At 37.7% G+C, this 25,251-nt stretch overlaps 1 protein-coding gene across 8 annotated transcripts in view; it reads right to left on the bottom strand.

Moving 5' to 3' along the window:
- Positions 1-25,251, bottom strand: part of RNASEH2B (ribonuclease H2 subunit B) — a gene marked incomplete at its 5' end in the record, with an annotated part of 91,939 nt that overhangs the window by 48,800 nt on the left and 17,888 nt on the right. For 6 of the 8 annotated variants that reach the window (XR_013763509.1, XR_013763510.1, XR_013763511.1 and 3 more), the window contains 6 exons: positions 1,103-1,208; positions 2,954-3,018; positions 11,759-11,873; positions 14,277-14,353; positions 18,970-19,077; positions 21,032-21,103. Coding sequence is in view for 5 of the 8 variants with exons in the window: in XM_079138022.1 (XP_078994148.1) it covers positions 1,103-1,208; positions 2,954-3,018; positions 11,759-11,873; positions 14,277-14,353; positions 18,970-19,077; positions 21,032-21,103 (543 nt within the window). The remainder of the gene's footprint in view (positions 1-1,102; positions 1,209-2,953; positions 3,019-11,758; positions 11,874-14,276; positions 14,354-18,969; positions 19,078-21,031; positions 21,104-25,251) is intronic. The other 2 variants (XM_079138021.1, XM_079138020.1) reach the window with 2 other exon arrangements.

Here is a 25,251-nt window from a genome sequence, read left to right as displayed (position 1 = left end):
AAACCCTGTAACATCCCTTTTCCTATCAAAAAACAAAAACAAAACAAATCAAAATAAACACTATATATGTATATATGCTCCACTGGTCACCCTCCATCCATCTCCCCATGTGGTTCACTCCTTCCTCTTCTTCTGTCAAGGCCAATTAAAGACGCTGACAGTTCATGAATTTGGTATGGAAGGCATGCTGTTCACCACCCCCAGAATGGCAATGGCCAGCTATGTCTCTGTGAGCAATGAGTTATAAAACATATTTCTGCAAATCAAAGGCTGTCTGAATAATCCATCAAAAAAGGTCACTGTTTCTCATGTTAATTTTTTTAATGGCTAAAGTAAGATATTAGAAGTTGTATACCCAGAACAAGGGAACACAGAACCTTGAAGCTAAAGGTCAGAATAATTTCCGTCTCATCCTTTCAGAATGGTAATTGTATTATATAATTATTTTTATTTTTTAAAAAAGGCACACATACACATACACTATACTGGAAAAAGCAAAAGAGTGTAATACCTTAATAATCTAAAAGATAAGTGAGTCAATGTTCATCTAAAATCAAAACACTGAGAGCTATCTTAGGAATTATGCTTCATAGGAATAAGATGCAAAAAGAAGCAGCTCACTAGAAGCCCTGTGCCAGAGGAAAGGTACAAGAAAAAGGCAAAAAGTGTGCGCTTAAGAGTCGGATAAGCTCCACCAGTAGTTCAGTTTTGTCATTTGCTGCTGGATAACTGGACTGAGCCTTGACTTTCAGGACTTTCTGGGATGATCAGGAGAAAATGTTTGTATCCTAGCAACCTAGGCTCTGGCACATTTATCCTTAATAAATGACAGCCAGAGTTCTTAAGGTTGCTATTACTATTGGTACAAAATAATTATATGCTGAATGAATGATTCAAGTACCACTCAGCGACAGAACTGATCTATGTTAGAAACAGCATTTGATTCTGAAATACCATGCACAACTGCCCTAAGCTCTATGAGAACACGGTGGAGAATATGGAGCTTCGGTGACATTAAAGAGCTTTAAATTCTTAGATACGCATTTGCACATAAGCAACTTACTCCAGACAAAAATTATTTCTGATGAACTGGTTTACTTACCTTCTTTGCTATCCAAAACCTGGTCACAAGAGAAAAATGCAGATGACTGCACCCGAGCACCAACGTTGACATTATTGGTTTTTAAGGCTGCCACAGTTTGATTAACCTACAAAGCAACAGTAAGGGGAGAAATTGGGGAATCTTCAACTTTAGAAATTCATGACTTTCCAGATGGCCCTCAATCCCTTTGAGATCTGGGAAGAAGTGTTTGAGAACCTAGCAGTAGCTCCACTGAATTCTGCACACTTGGAGAGAGGCTGAGAGCAGCAACATTTCAGGATGATCTCAATATATGGACTTCCTGAGCCTACACAATATGAGAAGCAATGTATTGTGGTGACTGAAAGCGCTGACTCTGGAAACAGGCTCCTTTGGTTTGCTCTGTGACCAATCACTTAACCTCTTTGTGCTTCTATCTGTGTAATAGGCATAAAAAGTATTCATCCCATGGGACTGCTGTGAGACTGAATGAGTTAAGCATGTAAAGCCCTTAGAAGTGAACCTGGTACAAAACTTATAAGTAATTTCTAAACAGAACAAAAAAATATAAAATATCCCACTTCTTAGGAAACTTGATCAGTAAACATAAACTTCACTTTACTGGTCATGTCATTATCATTTGCTAAGAGCAAAAATGAAATGCCAAGATTTTGCTCAGCATTTTCACCTATATACAATACTGCTATAATATAGCACATGATAAGAGGAACATGGTGCAACTTACTAAATTTTTATTACTTTGTACACCTGGAGCCTGATTAACTCTATGGTGTTCATTTGCATGTTTCCAGATTCCCAATGGGCTCAGTGATATAGTCCAACAAACAAACATGGCTTTCACATGTAGGATCCAAGGGAACCTTAGCAAACAGAATTATAACTACTGGTATCCATTGATTCTTTTTCTTTTGGGTACTGGGGATTGAACTTAGGGGCACTCAACCACTAAGCTACATCCTAGTCCTATTCTGTATTTATTCAGAGAGAGAGTCTCACTGAGTTGCTTAGTCCTTCGCCATTGCTGAGGCTGGCTTTGGACTCACAATCCTCCTGTCTCAGCCTCCCGAGTAGCTGGGATTACAGGCATGTGCCACCATGCCTGGCTCCACTGATTATTAATGCCAAGTACATGATACTTTCTTTAGACCAGTGGCTTTCAAAGTTTTTATTTATTTTTTTTTTAACTACAACCCATAGTAAGAAATATACAGTAATTCAAGATCAAACACATACACAAATATACATTTCATACAGTACTCCTTAACATTTACTCATACTCTGTGCTACATATGAATCCATTCTGTTCTATCCTAATTCACTTTGTCCTGCTCCATTCCAAGAGAAATACTGGTTGTGATGTATTAAATCAATTTGAAAAATACTGCCCTGGACCTTATATTAGGTCAAAATCACTAAGACATAAGGTTTCTGTCTTCAGCATTTGGATACTTAGGCGAGTGGACGTTGTCTAAGGCCTGAATACCTTTCTCCAGCCATCTCTTGCCTGGCTATGTGAGCAATATCACCCTGGAGATACCTGTGTAGTTAATATCAGTGAAGAGAATCAGGCCTGGTATTGTCTGACTTGGAATATTCAAATCTGTACTAATCAACAGCAAGAAATACTTTCATTCAGGACCAGGGAGAAATGAGGATTCAGGTCAAAAGAAAACACCATTTTTCAATCTTGTATATCTTTATACAGTTTTACCATTTTTATTACATATACAGGATGGTCTTTGGATTCAATCTCATTGCCTTATCTAAATATTTTTAATATGTGTGCTTTTTTTTTTTTTAATAAACACATTTAAAAAAAAAAAATCACAAGGCACTAGAGAGGTACTATACCTTTTTTTCCAGCCACTTCAATGTCTTCTCTTTGCTATACTTGTAATATTTCTTGTTGCCTATTTCTGGATTGATGGAGGGAAAAACCCTTAGTACAGTGAGTTAAACAAAAAGAGAAACTCAAGGTAACATCATATACAAGTTAACAATTTTAAAGTTTTCACAATAGTTTATATTCTTGAAAAGCCCAACCTATAAACCTGAGAACATACCTGGTACATTAAAAAAAAAAAAAAAAAAAAAATCCCCAGAGTTTGGGTACCTCAGAAATTATCTAATCAAAGAATGAGTAGGAATTTTTTAAAAAACCCTCAAATTATACAAACAACACTAGAGAAAAGGTAATTTAAAAAATGCAGTAAACTAACATGATAAACAACCTTAATTTTTCTGAATAATTTTAAGTTCACCTCCATGTTTTTGAAGAAAAACTTTCCTTTCTAAAATAAAAATGGGAATCCCAGGGGAGGGGAAAAAAACACTGAAATCAGGCAGATGCCTAAGAAGGTCACTGTCCATGTTCAGGGGCAAAAATAAATCAAAAACATCTTAACTACTCAGTGTTGCCCTGGTGGGATTAGTGCAGCTTAAAGACAGCTATATCCATCTTTCAATGTATTACCAAATATAATCATAGCTATTTCAGGGGAATTCAGATTTAGTAGGTTCAACTTGGCCCTTTATGGGTATAAAAATTCTACCTCTTAGATATTGTACTTCTCTGCACCATCCACCTAGCTTCATATATTATGTCATTAAACCAGGATTTCCTCTGTAACATGTTTCATTCATGTGGTTTCTTCTTCCTGTGTAATTAGCAAAGGCAGCAATCCCACTCCAGTCTCCTTTATGACCATATAGGAGTCATCTTTATGGCTGGCTACCGGAAACCCTAAGGTCAATGCAGACCACCATCTGTGAGCTATACAGAATGACACATCCCCTTCCTCCCCTCCATATGGTGGGAAATGAAAATTGCTTATTCAGGGGTAGTTTTCTGCAGTCTGTTAAATGATTTGTATGGAAGAGAGGCTGAAGGCCCCCACCTCAGTCTATTTCCTCCCCATTTCTGCACGTAGCTGTCAACGTGGTGGGTAAAATGAGGCAGGATGGAGTGGGAGCTGGACCTCCGCACCCATCTCCTGAGGATGTGTCACTGGAATAACAAGGAGGAGGGACAGAAGCATATGACATTCTATCAGAAGTATGAGGATTTCTGCTCTCCTGGAGCCAGGACAGCCTGGAAAAACAGCCCGCTGCAGAAGCAAGGCTGGATTCAGCTTCTCTGGAGACAATATTCCATTGGGATTTCAGGGGAAATTTAACAGGCACAGTTCACCCGGTAAGTGTACACTGCTGAATGCCTTTTAGAAGATCCATTCACCACCTGAGTTAGGACTCTAACAAAGCTCAGTGCAAGCCTCTCCTAAGAAATTCCACCTTCTGTGTGTCCACTTTTCTTGTTCCTACCTGCAATTTTCTAAAAGAACTGCAACTTGCCATAGTTTTTGTTCCTGGTTCCCACTCCCTGAATCCCCTAGGCAGAGCTCTCCTCTCCCTCCTGGAAATGGTCTCTCAGAAGAGGTGGAGAATACAGACTGAGCCATACTGCCAGGGCTCACGTACACCCTAGCATGCATTGTCACCTTGGGAAGCCACTTCACTCCCCAAATCTGTGTTCTCAGGTGAAAGGGGAGGGTTATTTTGAGCATGAAATGGAATAACCCCTACAAATCCTAGAGCACAATGCCCATCAAATAGAAAATAGCTGATATTAGCTAAGCAAAAATGATGACAGTTGATAACTGTTAATAATAGTGTCAAAAACTAACATTTATTCAGGCTTTTTACATATATTTTCGCATTGATGGTCAGAATGGATTGCAAGTGAAAAGCTTTATTTGTACCCATCATAGAAAACCAGGTTTGAGTGACCTTAAGTAAACTGTCCACAGTCACTAGCAATTAAGAAGTGGCATTCCCACTCAAGCTGTCCTTCCAGCTGTGGATCTGATGCTCATTTTACCAAGAGCAATGAGGTCTACATGCTCCCTTAGGAACTCCTGTCCTCCCTATTCTCTGTGGGGAAAAACCTCTCTAGCATGGTACCCACAAACTGCTTTCCTTTGGTTTTCTATGTCTCTGATGATTTCTCTTAAGTCTTTTTCCAACTCTCCTCCCGCCTTCTCCAAGGACAACTGCACCATTCTCCTGGAGTAGCTTTATGTCCTAGCTCAACAAGACTTTAAACAAGCTCAACCAGTAAGTATAAAGCCCTGAGCCAAGGTTCAACGTGTCAGAAACCAAACTGTAATCTTCTTCCTAAACCAGACTCCTGGCTGCCCAAGCTAGTCTCTCTTGCCTTGCCTCCCACACTGCAGCACTTGATCCCAAAGGAGATGAGAAGTGTGGAGAAGAAAAGAGTCAACCTTACCTTGAGGTTGGGAAGGAAAAAAATACTGAGTCAAAAATCAGGGGGCCTAGCTTCTAGTGCTGGATCAGTAACTACCTCATGTTTTAAAAATCAACTTTATGCAATCACATCCTCATCATGTCTACAAGTTCCCTAGAACCTTTATGTAAACAATTCTCCCAGCCCTCCCCAGACCACAGGGAACCACTCAGCTGTCTTTATAGATTGGTTCTTGCTTTATTCTAGAACTTCTTAGAAATGGAATCATATAGTGTATACTTTTTTGTGTCCATCTTCTTTTGCTCAACACAATTTCTATGCGATTCATCCCTTTTATTACTATTTCAGTATATTCCTGCTTGTTTTAAGAAAGAAAAAAGTTGATTGTACATAGCCTAAGGCAAGTCCTTCTGGAGGGATTCCAGAAGGACTGCTATCACAGGAGATTAACAATCTATGTTATTGCCCCTGAAAAATTTCTAAAATGGTCCAAAATGTAGAGGTGGCAGAAAGTGAGAGTAATGATCATGCCTCTAAGTAGGCCTTAGCCTAGTATGTGTTTACATCTTAATTTTTAACACGATTTAAAATAAAAAGAACTACAACAACAAAAGAAAGCTCACGGAACAAGGATGTAAAAAAGAACCTTTTTTTGAGGTTATACCATGGATCTGTACTTTAAGATACTATAAGTCAAAAAGTTTAAAAAATTAACAAATTTATAAAGTAAAAAAGTTGGAGGAAGCTAAGGCTAATAGATTATTGAAGAAAGAAAATTTTTTAAAAATAAATTTACTGTAGCCTAAGTGCACAGTGTCTGTAAAGTCTCAACAATGGACAGGAACGTCCTAGTTTCCACATTCCCTCACCACTCACTCACTCACTGACTCACCCAGAGCACCTTCCAGCCCTGTAAGCTCCACTAACAGTCAGTGCCCTGTGTAGGTGCAATAGTTTTAAAAATTTATACTTTTTACTGTACTTTATTTATGTTTCCATATGCCACTACTTACCATCCTGTTTCTACTCCTACAGTATTCACTATAGTAACATGGTGTACAGATTTGTAGCCTGGGATCAACGGGACATACCAGTAGCCCAGGTGCATAGCAGGTTACACCACTGGTTTGTGTAAGTGCACTCTATGATGTCCATGCAAAGATGAAATTGGTTAATGGAACATTTCTTAGAATATACCCCCACAGCAAAGTGATAAATGACTAAACATATAAATAAAACTGATGCTTATATGTTGAACTTATATCCTGAAACCCTGCTTAATAAGTTCTAGGAACTTTTTCTTGGTAGATTCCTATGGACTTTTTACATACATGATGATATTGTCTATGAACAAGGACAGTTTTACTACTAATTGTCCAATCTCTGTGCCTTTTCCTTTTCTCTTTTTCCCTTGTTGCATTGAACAGCTAGGGCTTCCACAATAGTGAATACAAGTAATGAGGCAGACATCCCTGTTTGAACCAAGTTCTAGGGGAAAGGCATGTTCAGTTTTTCACAATGATGATGTTAGAAGTCTGCACCGATACCCTTTACCAGATTAAGTTAAGAACCTTCTATTCCTAATTTGCTGGAAATTTACTTCATGCCTGAATTTTGTCAAATGCCTTTTCCATATCCATTGAGGTAATCATACACTTTTCTTTTGTAATATGTAAATTTGTGAATTATCTTCTAATTGATTTTTCTAATGTCCAACCAACTTTGCATTCTTGCAATATGTCTTTCTTGAGTCTGACATATTGGATTTTCTATATTTTGTTAAGGAATTTTCAGTCTATGAGGGCAAGGAATATTGGTCTAATTTTCTTTTTGTAACAATTTTTATTCTGGTATTGAAACACTTCTGGTTTTATAAAATTCATTTCATAAAATTCCTCCTTCATCTATATCCTGAAAGGGATTCAATAAGTACTATCTTTGAATATTATTTCTTTCTTAAAATAGTGTAGAATTCACCAGTGAAGCCAGTTAGGCCTGGATTTTTATTTCCAATAAGTTTTTAAATTATAAATTTATTTTTAAATGAAATATTCCCTGGACAAGATGATCACTATCTCTCAGAATACTACATAAGATTCAGTGTATAAACTACAGCTTAATTTTGAAATTTCTAAATTTCTAAAAGCAAGGAAATCTAAGATATTCACAAAGACCACAGACAGCCCATAATTATGAAAAAAAGCATAGCATGTTCATCCGTGTCCTAAACTTAATATTTGTGAGACTCAGAAAGTTGGACAATACGTGCACATGCTGGATGGGTTTTTTCCCTTATGTGTCTGGTGCCTATAAAACTGGCCTCAAACATCTGGAAATACTGGGTTTACAAAATAAAGATGGAATAAAAATGAGTCCACAATTAAATAACATGTTCAGCTATTGGGTAATCAGTTCACAAACCTGAATTTCCCTGATGTATTGTTGAACAAACTGCCTAGAGCACATTTTTACTTCTGCTTTCTCAATGTTTTCCATAACTGAGAACTCAGGCCGTCTCTTTTCCCCTGCCTTCTGGGGATAGAAACTTGGCAATTGCACTTGGGGTATTTTAATCAGGTAAGTTTTCCTGGCTCTTCCCATTAATTGCATCAGACAGTGCAACACAGCTCTGGCTTGCAACATGAAGCAGAGAGTTACGTTCAAGGCAAAGTCCATGACCCTGTACTAGTTGTCTCCACTGAATGTGAGCTTCTTTGGGAAGAAATGTGCTCTGAGCCCTAGAGGTAGCAAGCACAGCCTTTCCATTACTAATAAAGCAGGCAAGGCTAGGGTCAAGGCCTTCCTCATTCACAGCACCAGCACAGTGGTTGGGCTTACTCATCAGAGGGACCGAGAAATATTAAACATGTACATCTGATGTGTACATATCAAGTTCCCGGGAATTTGAGTATTTCAGGTTTTCCTCTAGCTGTACAATGCCTGTATGATATGGTTTCGATGTGAAGTGTCCCCCAAAATCTCACGAGTGAGACAATACAAAAAGGGAGAATCAATTGAGACGTGAGTCTTAACCCAAACAGTGATTTAATTCCTTGACAGGGATTAACTGAAGTGGTAGGGTGTGTCTGGAGGAAGTGGGAATTAAGGTGTGCTTTTGGGTATAAGTATCTGGCGAGCAGAGTCTCTCTGCTTCCTGATCTCGTGTGAGCTGCTTCCCTCTGCCACACACTCCACCATGATATTCAGCTTCACCTCAAGCCCCAAGGAATGGAGCTGGACTTCTAGGGACTAAGACCTCTGAAACTGTGAGCCCTCAAATAAACTCTTCCTCCTCTACAACTGTGCTGGTCAGATCCTGTAGTCACAGCAGTGACAAAGCTGACTGAAACACCTATGCACAGGACAAAGTCCAAAAAAAGTTTCTCCTTTAATTTTGCCCTCTGCTGAGCATGTCACTTGACCACTCTTCAGTAGTCTTTCTTTCTTATTTAAAAATCTAGAAATAAATGACACTGAATAGAAACAAGCACTATTTTATCAATGAATGACAATTCAAATTCAAATAAACAGCCAGTACTCAACACAATCACTGAGATGAACTGGAGGGCAATACAGTACCTAAAAACAACAAAGACCACTGCAGGGGTGAGAACTGTCTGTTCCTTAAGGAAGCTATTCCAGTTCTGTCTCCTTTCCTATCTTTTTGCCATGGAAAGCATAATCATTACGAGGGGATACAAAAGATTAAAAAAAAAAACGTGTTTTCTATTTTCACAAGACATTATCTAAAAACTCTAGCAGAATGTCCTGGAAGTACTTCACAGCTCTAAGAAGGAAGAGCAAGTGTCACTTCAGACAGGCTTGGGTCCAAATCCTGGTTCTGCTACTTCGTGTTCTGTCAAGCAAGTTACTTAAACTCTCTGACCCTCAGTTCCCTTGTTTTTAAAAATGCAGGTTATAACAACAATGAAAGGGACTTACCGCAATGATTAAGTAATATATGTAAAACCATAAGCACACACCTTCTGCTGTAGTGTAGTACAGATCCTATACCCTTCTCTCTTAGGACAGGCTATAACGACCAGTGGTAAACCTCAGAATGCTAGGCATTCCCCTGCAGATCTTCATGGAAAAAGACATTCATCTTAGTACACTGTCCGTGTGCACAGACCTCACATGAAGAAAATATTTCATATATTTATATATTGAATGAAGGGATGAAGCAAGTATTGCAGGGTTGCCTATACTGGAGTATTTTGATGAAGTCAGCTGATGAGTATTTAGTGAGGACGAGGCATGGGGAATCTCATTTTTTTTTTCTCCTTATTCTAAAATTTTTTTGGTTTTGCTTTTAAACTTTCCATTATTTCTAATTTATAAAATGCAGTTCATTAAAGGAAGAGTCTGATTATAAGGAAACTGCCAAATCTCTAGGGCACTGCACATATCTTTTACTGTGGGACATTTAATCTGAAAATATTTTGCTTTGCCTTACCATCACTTAAACACAAAGAAAGAAAAACTTGAGGTCTGGGGCTTTAGAAATCTGACTTACATACTTTATAGAAAGGCTAATAATATAGCCACTTAGAAAAACAGAAGCACAAATCTTCTAAAAGTCAGGCAATGTTGAGAAGTGATGGAGCTTGGAACAGAAGTCCACACAGTGATGCAGCAAATGCCCAGGCAGAAAGGGCAGAGAGAAGAAGACTTCAAGTGAACAAACACAGAGGCATTAATACTGTTTCAGAATCATGACTGCTTTTACACAGTCCATGGAAGAATTCTGAATAGCAAGTTAATTGCATCTTCAACTCACATTAAATTAACAAAAATTAAAATGACTTGTAATTATTCTTCATTACTTTAGCTTTCAAAAATGGTTATGGTCTACTTTATTTGACACCCACAAAAAGATGCTATCTCCTGCCAAGCTCAGCATCAGGGAATGCCTTTAATGGGGCTGCTTTGATAAAACCTGGACTCCTCACAGTCCTCAGATGCAAACTGGAGCCCCAGGCATGGCCAAGTAGGAATTAGTAGCCCCTTCAACATGAAATGCAACCAGTGAGGCTTTCCTCTTTCCCACTGTAAGCATACACTTCTTGGAATCACCACTTTCTTAGTCCCAGAAGAACTGTCATAGTTGGCAAACCATCTGTGACCCCAAACGGCCATAACTTGTAGGCCTGTTGTTCTGGTTCGCACACTGTTTCCAGATTAACCCTAAAACTACTTGGATGATTGTTTGAGACCCTGATGCTAAATGTGTACAGTGTTTTTAACCTGTTAAAACACAAAACTTGTTTAACCCAACACACGATATCTCACCTCTTCTTCTCAAAATTCAAAAGAGTAATATCTAGAATTCACCTCTTTGTCCCCTCACCTGCTCCTCTGGCACATGTTCCCTGTCTCCAGGATGCCACCACTGTACATCCTCTGGGTCAAGGCACAAACCCAGAAGTCATTCTTTACTCATTCTTTTTCCTGCCCACCATTCAATCATCAGATGTGGTGAGTTCTACCTCTAAATTGCTGCTTCCTACTAGTTCCATCTCCTAAGCTTAGGCTCTCATGACATTCTGTCTAGATCGCAACTACAGCCCTGTGGACCTGGCCGTGGCTTTTTGAATATATTCTCCACATGGCAGCAATGTCTTGTGAAAACCTCAGAGATGTGCCACCATCAGGTGCATATAAGGTCCTCCCCACCTGAACTCTTGCCCAGCATTCCTACCCCATTCCTAACCAGCCTGAAACCCTTCCAGCTGCAATGAATTTCATGGAACTACCTAAACAGGACAACCTTTTCCATATATCCATGCCTTTGTTATGCTTCAGGACTCCACTCAGGTCATTTCCCCCTCGAAAGCAACATGGTATTCACCCACTGGCACTCCACCCAACCCAGACCAGGCCTGTGCATCCCCAGGAAACACATGGTTACTTCCAAAGCACTGTGTTTGCCCCCATCAGATTCAAAGAAAAGTGAAGGAAGGGACAATGTCTTATTCATCCCCAAAGCCCAGCACTATTATTCAATACACACTTCTCACTAAGTACTCAAATGCCCCTTGGGTCACGAACAGTAACTTAACAAATGAGAAATCTGAAGCAAAAAGTAGTTAGGTGGCTTGCCTTTGGTCACAGAGCTAGTTCAAAGAAGAACTGAGACTAAAGCCACGTTTTGTGATTTCTGCCTGTGGAAGAGGCCAGAAGATTTCAGTGGTTGTAGTTACAAAGAAAGAACAATCCAATTGACCCAGGAATAGTACTTACAAACAGAAGCTCGTCTCAGTAAGAGCTTTGCCTGCCACTGACATAGAATGAGCATTACAGCTAAGGAGTCTTTAAGCAGCTACATGTTCTAAGAAAGGCCAGGTCTTTCTACCAGGCACAGTCTGATTTCAAAGGCGCACAGACCATACCTTTTTCCTCTGTCACATGGTGAAGAACCTTCTCAAGCTCAGGAAGTTTCAGCAACAAGACACAATTTGGAAATACATCATCCACCACCACTTGATCTAGGGGCTGAAACTTTCCCTGGAAAAAAACACTTTAGTCAGTTAGAATGCAAGCTTTCCAGTCAACACACACATGAAAGAGTAAAAAGGCATATTATCTCATGGTTTCCCCTTTCAACTTAGTTCAGAGATTCTGTTCCATCTAAGAAATCCCCAAATTTGGATAGGTTCTAGGACTAATGCAGGACTCCCTTTAAGAAGCTCTTTATGAGCACTTGGTTTCCAAACAGCATGCACCTATCCAGGGGCACAGTCACCATATGAAACAAGAACAAAATTCTAGAAAAATACATGAAGACACAGAAACTTGCAAAGATGACAGTGATGGCTCAGGGCTGGTCCAACCATGCAACTTGAAGAAGAACCACAGAGCAGGAGTCCTGACCATCACACAGGCCTGGAACAAGACAGATAAGCCCAGCCAGAACATACATCTGCCTCTCCATCCTCATTCTCTGGCTGAAGAAAGAAAATCCACCACTTAAGGAAAAATACAAAAGTGAATCTACTCCTGTTAGAGCTGTCAAGTAATGCTTCCAAATTAAGACAAGAATTAATAGACAGAGAGAGAACACTAAAGGATATGTCAAATGAGGGTGCACTCAAGCTAAGCCAGGCTTAGTTAAGTCTGTAAGGCCTGGCTGCCAAAAGAGGAGAACTGCAGAACCCTATTCCTCTCTGTTAGGTTTAATTCTTCTTAGCTTTACTAATTACAGAAGTAGCCACTTTCTCATGGATATTACTTGTACTTGAAAACCCACTATAAATCAGTTTGGATTCAGGTACTGAGCAAAACATGAATGAGGCAAGCCTGTCACTTCAAGGGAAAGAAAGTGTTTATAGCCTATACTAAAACTTGAACTTTCGGACAAAAATTAGAATTATAGAAAGCTTGTGTCTCCCACCATCACAGCTTCTCAATACTTAAAAGAATTTTCTGATGGTAGTAACTGATAAGGTATGAATATGAAATCTGATGGCCATTGTGGCTCATGGGAGCTGTTTAGGGGAGGGGCACTCATGAATGGATTAATGCCTTTCTCAAGTGGACTCTCACGGGACTGGATTAGTAATTACAAGAGCAAGTTTACCCCTCATGTTCCTTCTTCTGCAGTATGTTTGCACTTTTATTTTCCACCATGAGTTGAAGGAACTGAAGATCCTTACGTGTGCCATGCTCTTGGAATCCCCAGCGTCCAGAACCATAAACCAAAGCAAATCTCTTGCTTATAAACTATCCAGTTACAGGTGTTCTGTTGTAGCAACCAAAAATGAAGTAAGACATTTACAAAGGGGTGTGTGTATACAAACTGGGATATAATAACATTTGGAAGATTGACATAACTCAGTGAACCAATATTTTTCAAATAAACCAAAGCATGATGTTATAAAATCATACATGGGTAAAAAGATCCATGGTAAGTGAAAGATAAACCAGTGGATTTCAATGTAAGACAGCATGAAAAGATTACCGACAAGGGTTCAAAAGAGTTCAAATTCCACTATACGACTAACCTTTAAGAAACAACTCCTTATTGATTTTTGAAGTAGTATCAAAGAAAAATATCCACAATCATCTGAAAAGGCTATTATGCTATTCCTCCCTGTTCTGATTACATCTCTGTGTGAGACCACATATTCTTCATACACTTCCACCAACACAATACAGAGAGAGACTGAATGTATAACATGAGAATTCAGGGGTCTTCTTTTAAGCCAGCCATTAAAGAGATCTGCAAAGGATATAAAACAATGCCAAATGCCTTATTAAATTTTGTTGTTTCATTAAAATTATGTTATTTATGTCAATATGTAATGGTGTTACTATTTTTAAGTTTCTCAGTTTTAATATAGTAAATATTGATAATTAAGAGCCCAAAGGAACATAACCTTTTGGGAACCCTAAATAATTTTAAGTGTAAACATATCATGAGATCAAAATGTTTCAGAACTTCAGGGTGAAACTATTATTTTTAATAAACTCTGTCTTTATATTACAAGGGTAAATTTTTATCTATCTGGGATTTCTTAAGTCTAAATCACACCTTCCTCAATGAGCTTTTATTAGGCATGTCCCTATTTTATGGTTGTCTCACAGAAGATAAACCCTTCTTCTCCTAATGCTGGTGGGCCATTTTTTATGTGTATTTGGGCACTAAATGACAAAAGTTTTCATTGTTAGGCTTTGTCAACCATTGAGACACAGAGCACAAACGAGCTAGGCAACTCAGAAGTGGCAGGCAAGCGAGAGTCCAACTGGATCAAGATCACAGCACTGCTTCTAGGCCTGCATGGGGGTCTCTGACCTGCACTAGCACACATGATACATACCTTCCACAATAACCATTTGAAAAGGAGAGAAGGAAGATGAGGCAAGCCTCATCGGTTCCCTCACTGTAGATGACCCACATTGGGAACTCACCTGTTTGTTGGCCTGTATGAGGTAGTGGAGGAGCAAAAACAGGGGATCCATGGGTGTGGCAAACTGAAGGAGACCTCCTACAGGTTAAAAGAACAAAGAGACTGTAGGACTCAGAAAGACAACCTCATTAATTCATGTTAATCTCAATATGGAGCCCATTCACTGACAAACTTATCTAAAAGCTCTTCTTACATAGGTCAAAGAAATGTATTGTTTTTGTAGCCCATGTGACAGCTCATCATAATAACTCAGTTCACAAGTGGCAAGAAATGCCTCAATTTGAACGCTGTCATTTTTTTCAAATCACAGATTTCCCAGACTTCTTACCATCTTTACACAAATCTTGCATTTTTCATGTTCAAACAATCTAAAAGGGAAGAATATGCTCCATGAGATTTTACTATAAAAAGCTTCAAATCCCATGTGAAGAAGGCAGCTAAGACACTGAAATCTGATTTTAACTTCCCATTTCTTTTTTAGAATTCATATTTTATAAAGCCTTCCATCCTCAAGAAATTAAGGTTGGGGGAAGCACAGAGGGAACCCAAACCAGGCAAATACTGGGAAACTCATATAAGTCTATCTAAACAGAAGCCAAGGGAAAGCATTATCATTCTCTTGGGACAGCTTCTTCTGGTGCCTGGGGTCTCACTACCCCAGGCACCATACTACTGGTATGTCACTACCCCAGATCCAACACCAACCCCTGTCCCAGTGGCAATCGAGCTTGAGCAAACCAAAAATGCAGCTCTCTGGATGAAGGGACAAGGGCAATCACAAAAAAGGCTACTGTTTCTTCTTCGTCTATGGAACTCCCCCCAAGGATCCCAGACAACCTGCTCCTGCCCTTCCATAGAACTGCTTTGGAAGAGGTATTTTCTTAAATGAAACAATAAACAATTCATTTACCCCTGCCCAAGCATTTAATTTTGGTTTCAGGAAGCATATGTTCTTCCTTTTATTTTTCTAATTGAGCAACCTACCTATAAACGTAAGAAATCCTAACCCTAAATTATAAAAATATATATTTATAATTTAGATCATAAATATACATTTACATATATTTATAATTCAGGGTTAGGATTCATGTATATATACATATACATATATCTACACATACACTCACACATATATGTATGAGAATCCATTTCCATAGTAAGCAAAAAAAAAAATTTCATAGAAAGCAACAAAAAAAATTAAAGCAATTTTATATTATGACACTATTTAATTATTTTGAAAAGTAAAAGTTCATGAAAATAAACCTACCAAGAATAACTTTATATGAGATATTCATTATATTCAGGAATGAGAAACAGGTTATTAGATCTAACAGTGACATCTGGTAGTTATTCTTAAAAACAACTCTTTCTTTAGAATTAAGTTTAAAAAAAGACAATGATAAAAAAGTATGTACCTTTGATGTGAACATAAATTTGTTCTTAAAAAACAAACAAACAAACAAAAAATCCAGCCTATTTTAAAAAAAGGAAAGAGCCAGGGGCAGTGGCACACACCTATAATCCCAGTGGCTAGGGAGGCTGAGGCAGAAAGATTGCAAGATCAAAGACAGACTCAGTAAAAGAGAGGAGCTAAGCAACTCAGTGAGAGAGACCCCATGTCTAAATAAAATACAAAATAGGGCCAGGGATGTGGCTTGGTGGTTGAGGCCCCTGAGTTCAATCCCCGGTACCCATGCCCCCATCCAAAATAGGAAAGAAAAAAATGGGTACCAACTCAGACAGTCCAGGACAGATGAGCAATAACTGCCTCCCAATATTTTCCAGTTTTTATCTGGGTATTTCTGTGTTCTGTGTCTCTCAGCTACATTTGACTGCAAGTACATTACATTAGAAACCATAACTCACATATTGCCAAATGAATAAATGCAGCAACAACAATGAAAAGGAATATGTACTTGTCACCCTCCAGCTACACACAAACTACCATTGCATTTTCTCAACTAAAAACAGCTTCAATTTCTTCATGTAAATAGGTATGCAAAACTTATCACAAGCAACAAATCCTCCTTTTGGAATGTCTTAGAAGGTAGACAAAATGGCATGTGTACCTTAGCACCAAGTGGCAACACAGTGCCAAGAGAAAGCAGAGGCTGTATAGGGAAACAGAAAGCATTTTTGAGATAAAACAAGGAGGGTACCTAAAGAGGGATGAAAAGCAGTGGAACAAAACAGAAGACACAGACACAAACCCACATAAAGTTATCTCACACTAAACAAAGGTGCCAAAAACATACAATGGTGAAAAGATGGCCTTTTAACAAATGGTGTCAGGAAAACTGGAGATTCATATGTAGCAGAATGAAATTTAACCCCATCTCTCACCCTGCACAAAACTCAATTCAAAGTGGATCAAACACCTCGGAATTAGACCAGAAATCCTACACCTGCTAGAAGACAATATAGGCCCAATAGGTCAGCCTAGAAACTGACCTCCTTAACAAGATTCCTAAAATGCAAGAAGTAAATTCAAAACTGAATAAATGGGATGGCATCAAATTAAAAAGCTTCTTCACAGCAAAGAAAACAATCAAGAGCATACACAGAGAGCCTACAGAATGGGAGAAAATCATTGCCACCTGCTCCTCAAAGCATTTAATATCCAGGATATACAAAGAACTCAAAAAAACTTAACACTAAAAAAAACCCCAAATAATCCAATCAATAAACAGGCAAAGGAACTAAACACACACTTCTCAAAAGAAGAAATACGAATGGTCAACAAATATATGCAAAAGTGTTCAACATCTCTAGCAATTAAGAGAAATGCAAATTAAAACTACGCTGAGATTTCATCTCACTCCAATCAGAATGGCAAATATCAAGAATACAAGTAAAAATAAATGCTGGTGAGGATGTGGGAAAAAAGTACACTCTTACATTGCTGGTGGGAGTGCAAACTGGTGCAACCACTATGGAAAGCAGTATGGAGATTCCTAAGAAAACTAGGAATGGAAATACCATTTGACCCATTGTCCCACTCCTCAGTATACATCCAAAGAATTTAAAATGAGCATACAACAGATGCAGTCACATCAATGTTTACAGCAGCACAATTCATAAGTCAAACTACAGAACCAACCTAGGTGCCCTTTAATAGATGAATGAATGGTTAAAGAAACGTCATATAATATATATATATATATATATATACACACACACAATGCAGTATTACTCAGACATAAAGAATGACTTTATGGCATTTGTGCCAGTAAATGGAGGCTATTGTGCTGAGTGAAATAAGTTAGTCCCAAAAGGTAAAAAGTCAAATGTTTTCTCTGATATGTGGAAGCTAGTCCAAAATAAGGTAAAAGGGATTAAAAAATAAAATAAAATAAAAAAGAATAGAAGAAAGAACAGTAGAGTCAACAAAGGGGAATGAAGGGAAGGAGGAAGGGTGGGACAGGGAAAGACAGTGGAATGAATCTGACCTAACTTTCCCATGTACATATATGAATATAGCACAATGAAGCTCACCATCAGGTACATCCACAAAACATTAGTTAAAAAAAAAAAAAAAAAAAAAAAAAACCAACTGAAGTAAATAGCACAAAGATTCGTGGAGTAGAAGGAAGCAAACAAGAGGTGAGAGGACAGGAAAGGAAGTAGTGGGATCTGAAATAAAACAAACTATACTCTATGCTTCTATAATTACGCCAAAATAAATTCTATAGTCATGTATAACTAAAAAGAAAAAAAAAAAAAAAAAGAAGCAGCCATGAGAGTAGGCAGAGGAAATGCAGAATCCTTACATACCCACCACTGCCCTACTCCAACCAGCCCCAGAGCATGCATCAGAACATGGCTCTCTTGGTACTCTTTTCTCCCTTTCCTCCCTCTGAATCTAGAACTTTGGTGGTAAAGGTGTGTGTGTGGGTGTGTGTGGCTGTGGTTGGGCATGCTATAATTTGAATCTGGAATGTCCCCTAAAGATCCATGTGCTAAAGGCTTTTCCCTCAGAGCAGCACTATTGGGAAGTTACAGAACGTTCAAGAGGAGGGACCTAGTGGGAGGTCTTGGGTCACTGGGGGTTTGCCTTCAAAGGGGACTGTGGGACCCCAGCCTCTTCTAATTTCTCTTTTGTTCCTGGCTGATGAGCAGTTTTGTTACATGCTGTCACCATGATGTTGTGCCTTGTCATAGGTCCAGAAGCAACAGGGCCAAACAATCATGGATGGAAAATTCCAAAACTGAGCCAAAATAACCCTTGTCTTTTTATGAATTGATTATCTCAAGTATTCATTACGGTAATGGAAACCTGAGTAACACAGGGGGACAGTAATTTATATGAGAAGTAATTTTTTTAAAAAGGCTGCTATATTCTAGTATATAGCAGTATCCAGTTTCAAGGAAATGATGTTAAAAACTTGAACGTCCTCAAAAGAAAGTTTCCAGACAATGTGATATGCACTCCATGGTACAAAGGTAATTAACTTCTGCCTGAGGATATGATAGTGTTTTAGGAGACAATACCAGTTAGTTTAAACTTTGCTACCATCAAAAACACAAGTAATAATCTTTCCCTTCTCTTTGCTTAAACCCTGCTCTGCTGCCAAGGAGGCTATGCCAGTGAACAGACTCCAAACCAGGTAGATGGACGCATTAACCCAGGTGTGAAGACTGGCAAAGCAAGAGTACATACTTAGTTAACAGAAATATTCACCTTAGCCACTTACCTGATTGAACTGATTGATTTATAAACCAAGAGTGATGCTTTTCCTTGAAAACTCTGATCTCAAACAGCTGCTGTAGACACATATTGAACAAGTAAATGGCTCCTTCCCCTGTAAGGCAAATGTTTTTTATTTCTAAGTTCTCTCTCTCCCTCTGTCTTTCACTCGGTCACATACACACACACACACACACACACAACTCACACACATATCGAAATATTGCCCAACAGTTCTGAGGAATGTGCTAATATGAACATAGACATACGCAGACACACCCTATACATGCTGACTCCCAGAAAAGCTTAGAGCTACAGTATGCAGGTGCTTATTTTCCAGCTTTATTATCTTCACTGAACTTAAACCAAAAAAGCAAAAAGTGCAAGTTATTTATCTTGACCATTACAAAGACTCTGCATCAGATCAGGGAGAAGGAAAGTCACTCCTAAACTAGCAAACCCTAAGAGTTCAGCTAGATGGTATTGAGCTGCCACATGGGTCCCTGTCTCCAGGGCAACACGTGGCTCCCCTTACACAGGGACCAAATTCTCTTACCCCACAGGTCAATCCAAGTACGGAAGACAAAGATCTGCTTCAAGATATAGGGAGTAAGTAAAGCCCCACTCAACTGAAAAGCTGAAAGGATGAAAAGAAAAAAACAAACCAAAAAAAAAAAAAGATCTTTCCAACTGGAGCAACATCTCTGGAGTCAAGGACCCTGAATATGAAGTTGTCAAGAGCTGGGCATGTCGAGGGCTGGGCATGCACCCTTGGGGAAGCTACATAAACCTTTTTGTGCCTCTCCTTCCACATCTGTAAAATGGGGCAATATTGCACCTATCTCAGAGTTTTTAATAAGGACTAGAAAAAAACAATGCATATAAATTTCTTAAAACAGCACTTAGCATATAGTATGTACTCAGTAAATGTTGGCCTTTATATTTTCTTGCCAGTATAGCAAATAAAAACATTTGTCCCTCTGTTCCTCTGGATAGTTAAACAAGACCGAATTTTTAAAAGAAATCTGGCTTTCTTTTGTACCTATATTTTTGTTAAATGCTTTAGAATCTGTACTGCTACCTAAAACTTCTCCTGAACAAATATTTCTCACTTCAATTTTGGCTTATGCATAAGTGAGAGTTCCAAATAACACCAATTACGTACAATTTCATTTCAGGAAAAAGAACACTGGAGGAAGTCATGAATTTTTTCACCTCTCTATTGCCTCTATTGATGACATCTCTCCAATAACAGGCACTACCCATTTGCTTTCCCTTATTTCACTATTCAGCATTACGGTCACCAGGGGAATGCTTTCACCTGCTAAGGATCAGGAGTCTGCTCAAAACCTTAAAACTTAATGGAAAAACAGTTCCATGATGAGATCAAACACCACTGATATCACTATATACTTCTACATCGAGTATATTTTAATATTTTTGCCTAAAAATTAGGAGATAAAACTGAAAATAAAACTGTTATCCAAGAAAATATGAATCTCTTCAATATATATTTTTAATTAAAAAAAAGAAATCATCCCTGACAGGAAAAAAAATGTACTACTTTTTGGTCAGAATAAAATAAGAGAAGTACAGTTAAAAATGAAACTAATCAAAATCTTGGCATGTCAAGTAAAAGCCTTCTGCTTTTTTACTTCATTTGTTTATTTTACTTTGTAACATAAAATGAATATAAATGAAGGCTAACATTGAATAACTACTCTAAGAATAGTTGGCTTAAGAAAGCCAAAGAAAATTCCTCTGTTTTCAGAAAGAACTCAAAATGCTACTTTTTTATTTGACAAAATTTCTGATGGACAAAAAATTCTGTGGATTAGGACTATAAGAAGAAATTTTTCAAAAAGAATGTCGAGGTCAAATTATCTGGGAAAACTAGGAATGTCATCGGCTTGCTTTTGTTACCTCATGAAACCACCTTAACTGTAAAAGCTATTTAGAAAGAAGACACACCAGCAAATGCATACATGCATCGACCAGCCACACCAGCCACACGTGGAACAACATTCAGGTTACATCACCAGAGGAGAGGGGAGAAAGGGAGAGCTCACCTGAACAAGGGTTAGCCAATTTTACAAACATAAGGCCACTTTTCATCTTCTTTGAAGCATCTTTTAAATATTCTGAAAAGAAATGTGGGTTATAAAATTAAGAGATGCTTGCTCTGCTGCTCACTTTACCTACTTCACTGTTTTCCTTCCTAAAATTTTAACTCAATTTATCACTTAACAAGTTGATGACCAGTTTCTCCAGGGACTGCAGTGGAAAATTTCAGGGAGTCTTAATTTATCTATTTGAAAGTGATGAAGCGCAGGCTCTGGAGTCAGATGGCTTGGGTTATGATTTTTGTCACCTTGGGTAAGTGACTCCTGGCTCAACTGCCGTTTATAAGGTAATAATAGGACACTTGCTTTTAAAGAATTAAACTAGCTAATCTATAGAAAGCATTTATCATAATCAAACAGCTATTATTAGTACTATTATGAAGCAGAACATTTTAAAATAAATATTTTAAAATAAATATTTGTTGGACATTTATATTTTTTATCCACCATCATTACTCAATCATGTCTTTTTTGCCCATTTATGGAGCATTCACCTTTTTCCCTCCTACTTTATAAGGAGTCTTAAGAGGAGTCTTTATAAGGATATTAACTGTTTTTAACTGTTTATAATGGATCTTTTCTGCCATTTTAAAAATATGAAATCTTCTTATAATCAGATTAATATTTTTCAATGTTTATACCTTTTGTGTCATACTTAAAAGGCTTTCTCTTCCCCCAAAAGCATGTGAATCACCCATATTTTCTTATAGTATTTTAAAATAATATCTTTAATCTATCTGAATATATCTGGGTATAAGATATACAGAAGAAATCAAGTTTTAATTTCTTTTTTGACAGTTGGCCAGATGTACCAACACCATCTATTGAACAAACTCATCACAGAAGTATCACCATTATGCAAAATATTTAAAATACATTTGTAGGTCTGTCTAAAGACATTCCACTTTTATCCACTAAGTATCTCAGTATTTTATTGAATATGGATTTAATTCTAGTAAAACAAGGTCCCCTCATTTTGTTTCCTTTACAATTCTTGACTGTAGAGTTTTAATAATGTAGATTAAAATATAAAGTTAAGACTTCAAAATGCACAAAGCAAACTGATGAGACTCTGCCCCCATCCCTCACCCCAGGTCAACATTATTCTGTTTTCTGAGACTAAACCCAGAAATGGTTAGCCTGGATTTAAAAAGGTAAGATAAAATTATATGCAGCCTGCAAGAAACACTTGAGTTACAGACACAAGTAGAATGAAAGTAAAAGGAAAATTATATTGTGCTTATCATGCTAACGCCAGTCAAAGGAAAGTGATTATACTGATAACAGAAGAAGACTATTACTAGGGATAAAGAAGGCCAGTTTATGATAGAAGGGATTAGCTCAGAGGACATAACGCTTCTAAACATACCCCAAATATGGGGCTTCAAAATGCACAAAGCAAACTGATGAGACTCTCTGCCCCCATCCCTCACCCCAGGTCAACATTATTCTGTTTTCTCTATAATTTGCCATTTTAAGAATATTATATAAATGGAACCATGCAGATTTAATTTTAAGAATCTTTTAAGACTTTCCTTTCTGCAACTTATTTCCAGATAAAGTTTAGCACTGTTAAACATTTTTCCAAAAATCTCAAGTGTGGTTTTCCTCCCTTCCCCTCCTGCTGATTCCACCCAGCCTGTCTCCGGCATCATGTATCTTCATACGTCTTAAGAGCCAGAAAAGGTGACCTCCTTCTGTTAGCAATACATCACTTTATCTTACTTCACTATAACATTCACCATAACAGTAGACCTTTCAACTTTAATTTGATGAATTATTGTTGACTTTGTTTCTTTTTTTTTTTTTTTTAAAGAAAACTGGATCTAGTGAGCCTTACACATTCTCCTTCAGTTTTCCCCATTCCTCCAGAGCCTAAAGTAATTAAAAATTTTAAATACTAAAAGTCTAAAGAATATATTTCTAATAATTCTCCAAGGGAAGCAGTGTTTTTATTTTTCCCAGGAAAAGCAATACGATCAGAGGATTAGCTATGACCTAAAATGTCAAGCTGTAAGAACTTCTAAAATCGCTAACTACAAATACTGCCATTAATGCATTTGTTGCAAATGCCAATATTCTGTGAAACATGCTTTGGGATATACAAATGTAGACAACACTGAAATGTCTACTTAGTGGAGGGAAATAATCTTTTCTCACATGGTGCAGAGAAAACAACATGCTGTTGGACTGAATCTTTCAACATGGAATTCCAAGTGAGACGCTGTGCTCAGGTGGTTTGCCTCTCTTCTCTACAGAATATATTTCAAAGTACGGTTCCTATGTCACTTATTAATTTATCAATTATTGACAACTAAAAATAGACCTAGTCCCTATTCATATGGAGTTCATGCAAATCCCATGAAAGATGATTTTAAATCAAATAACCACTGAAATGTAGACTGTTAGTGTAACAACTGCTAAGAAAAAAAAAATACAGGAATATAAAACCTCATGATAGACGATACAGATGGGGAGGTCTGGCAAGGCTTCCTGCGCCTTCGAATTGTTAGTTCTCTGCTTTTATGGCTAAGGGGTCAAGGGGATTATATATTCACTTCACCAACTAAATCTTTAGCTAGCTCCTGGGCCAAAACCAGTACAAAGAAAGTTTTTTCAAAATTGATACTTAATAATTGTACATATTTATGGGCTAGAGTATGATATTTTGATACACGTATATAATGCATGATGGTCAAATCAAGGTAATTAGCATTTCTGTCACCCCAAACATTTCCAGGTATTTTGAAATGTACAATAAATTGTTGTTAATGTTGTCACTTACTGTGCTATAAAAATGCTCGTACTTATTTATCTTATCTAATTGTAATTTTGCATCCCACAAAACAACCTCTCCTTAAACACTCAGCCTCTGGTGACCACAATTCTACTCTCTACTTCTATGAGATCACCTTTTTTAGCTTCCACATGAGTGAGAACATGCAGCCAACCTATTTCGACAAAGGAGTCAAAAGCGTATGTTGGGTAAAGGAGTCTCTTCAGTAAATGGTGTTGAGAAAACTTGATATTTGAAGGCAAAAAAATGAAACTAGACCCCTATCTCTTAACATACAGTCAACTCAAAATGTATTAAGGCGTAAATGTAAGACTTGAAAACTATGAAACTACTAGAAGAAAACAGAGTTTTGATACGATCAAAGATTCTTGGATACGACCCCAAAAGCACAGGGAACAAAACCAAAAACAGACAAATGACATTGTATCAAACTAAAAGTTTCTCCACAGCAAAGGAAACAATCAACAGAGTAAAGAGACAATCAGCAGACTGTAGAATAGTTTTGGTATGTTCATTTGTAAAAATTGATTTAGATATCAATTTTTGAAAATTAAGTGATTTTATATAAAATGCAGGATTTCAAATATAAATTTATTTCCCTAAATATGAAAAAAAAAAAAAAAAAAAAGCATTAGGTAAAGATTTTGCCTTGCACAATCAAAACACCCTGGCAACAACAAGCTCCCATGAACAATGGCACCATCACGCTCTGGTTCCTTAACACCCCCTTTAGCATCCTCAACTCATGACTGGACAATTATCAAATGCATGTCTGCCCTAACTAAACTGCCTTCTCATTTGTACTCATGGTAGGACACCACTGAGCGACAAACAGCACCCTCGTATACCAGGACATTCATATACCATGTCAGGCAGTGGGGATCTAGCTGGGAATATAACAAAGCTCCCGCCCAACCTATCTGTTTTTGTCTTAAACTCTATTTCATCTGGTATTAGTATGGCCATTCCACCTCTCCTTTAGCTACTGTTTATAGGGAACATCTTTTCCACCCTTTTACTTTCAACCTGTGTGTGTGAATCTAAACTGAGTCCAATAAATAGCATAGTTGGATCATAGCTGCCCCAATTCTGCCAATCTTTGCTTTTTTTTTAAAAAAAAGGGAAATCAATTTTATTTTTAGAAGGTTGCTACAAATTCACAAATATGAATGAATAAAGGATTAAATTTTTTTGGTAGTATTTTCTAAGAGAAATCAGGTTGGTTTATTTTAACAACCTGTTTTTTTCAGCTTTTCCAATACCAGATAGGGAGACACCCACCAAAATGAACTTCTAACTAAATGTTAGAACAGGGTTCAATGCACATATCACTGGGGACTGTGTTGGAAGAAGTACCTAATTTTTTTTT

Source organism: Sciurus vulgaris (assembly GCF_902686455.1).
Source record: "Sciurus vulgaris genome assembly, chromosome: 4".
Lineage (NCBI taxonomy): Eukaryota > Metazoa > Chordata > Mammalia > Rodentia > Sciuridae > Sciurus > Sciurus vulgaris.
Note: the sequence above shows the minus strand (reverse complement) of the source record. Positions and strands in the feature narration are given on the sequence as shown.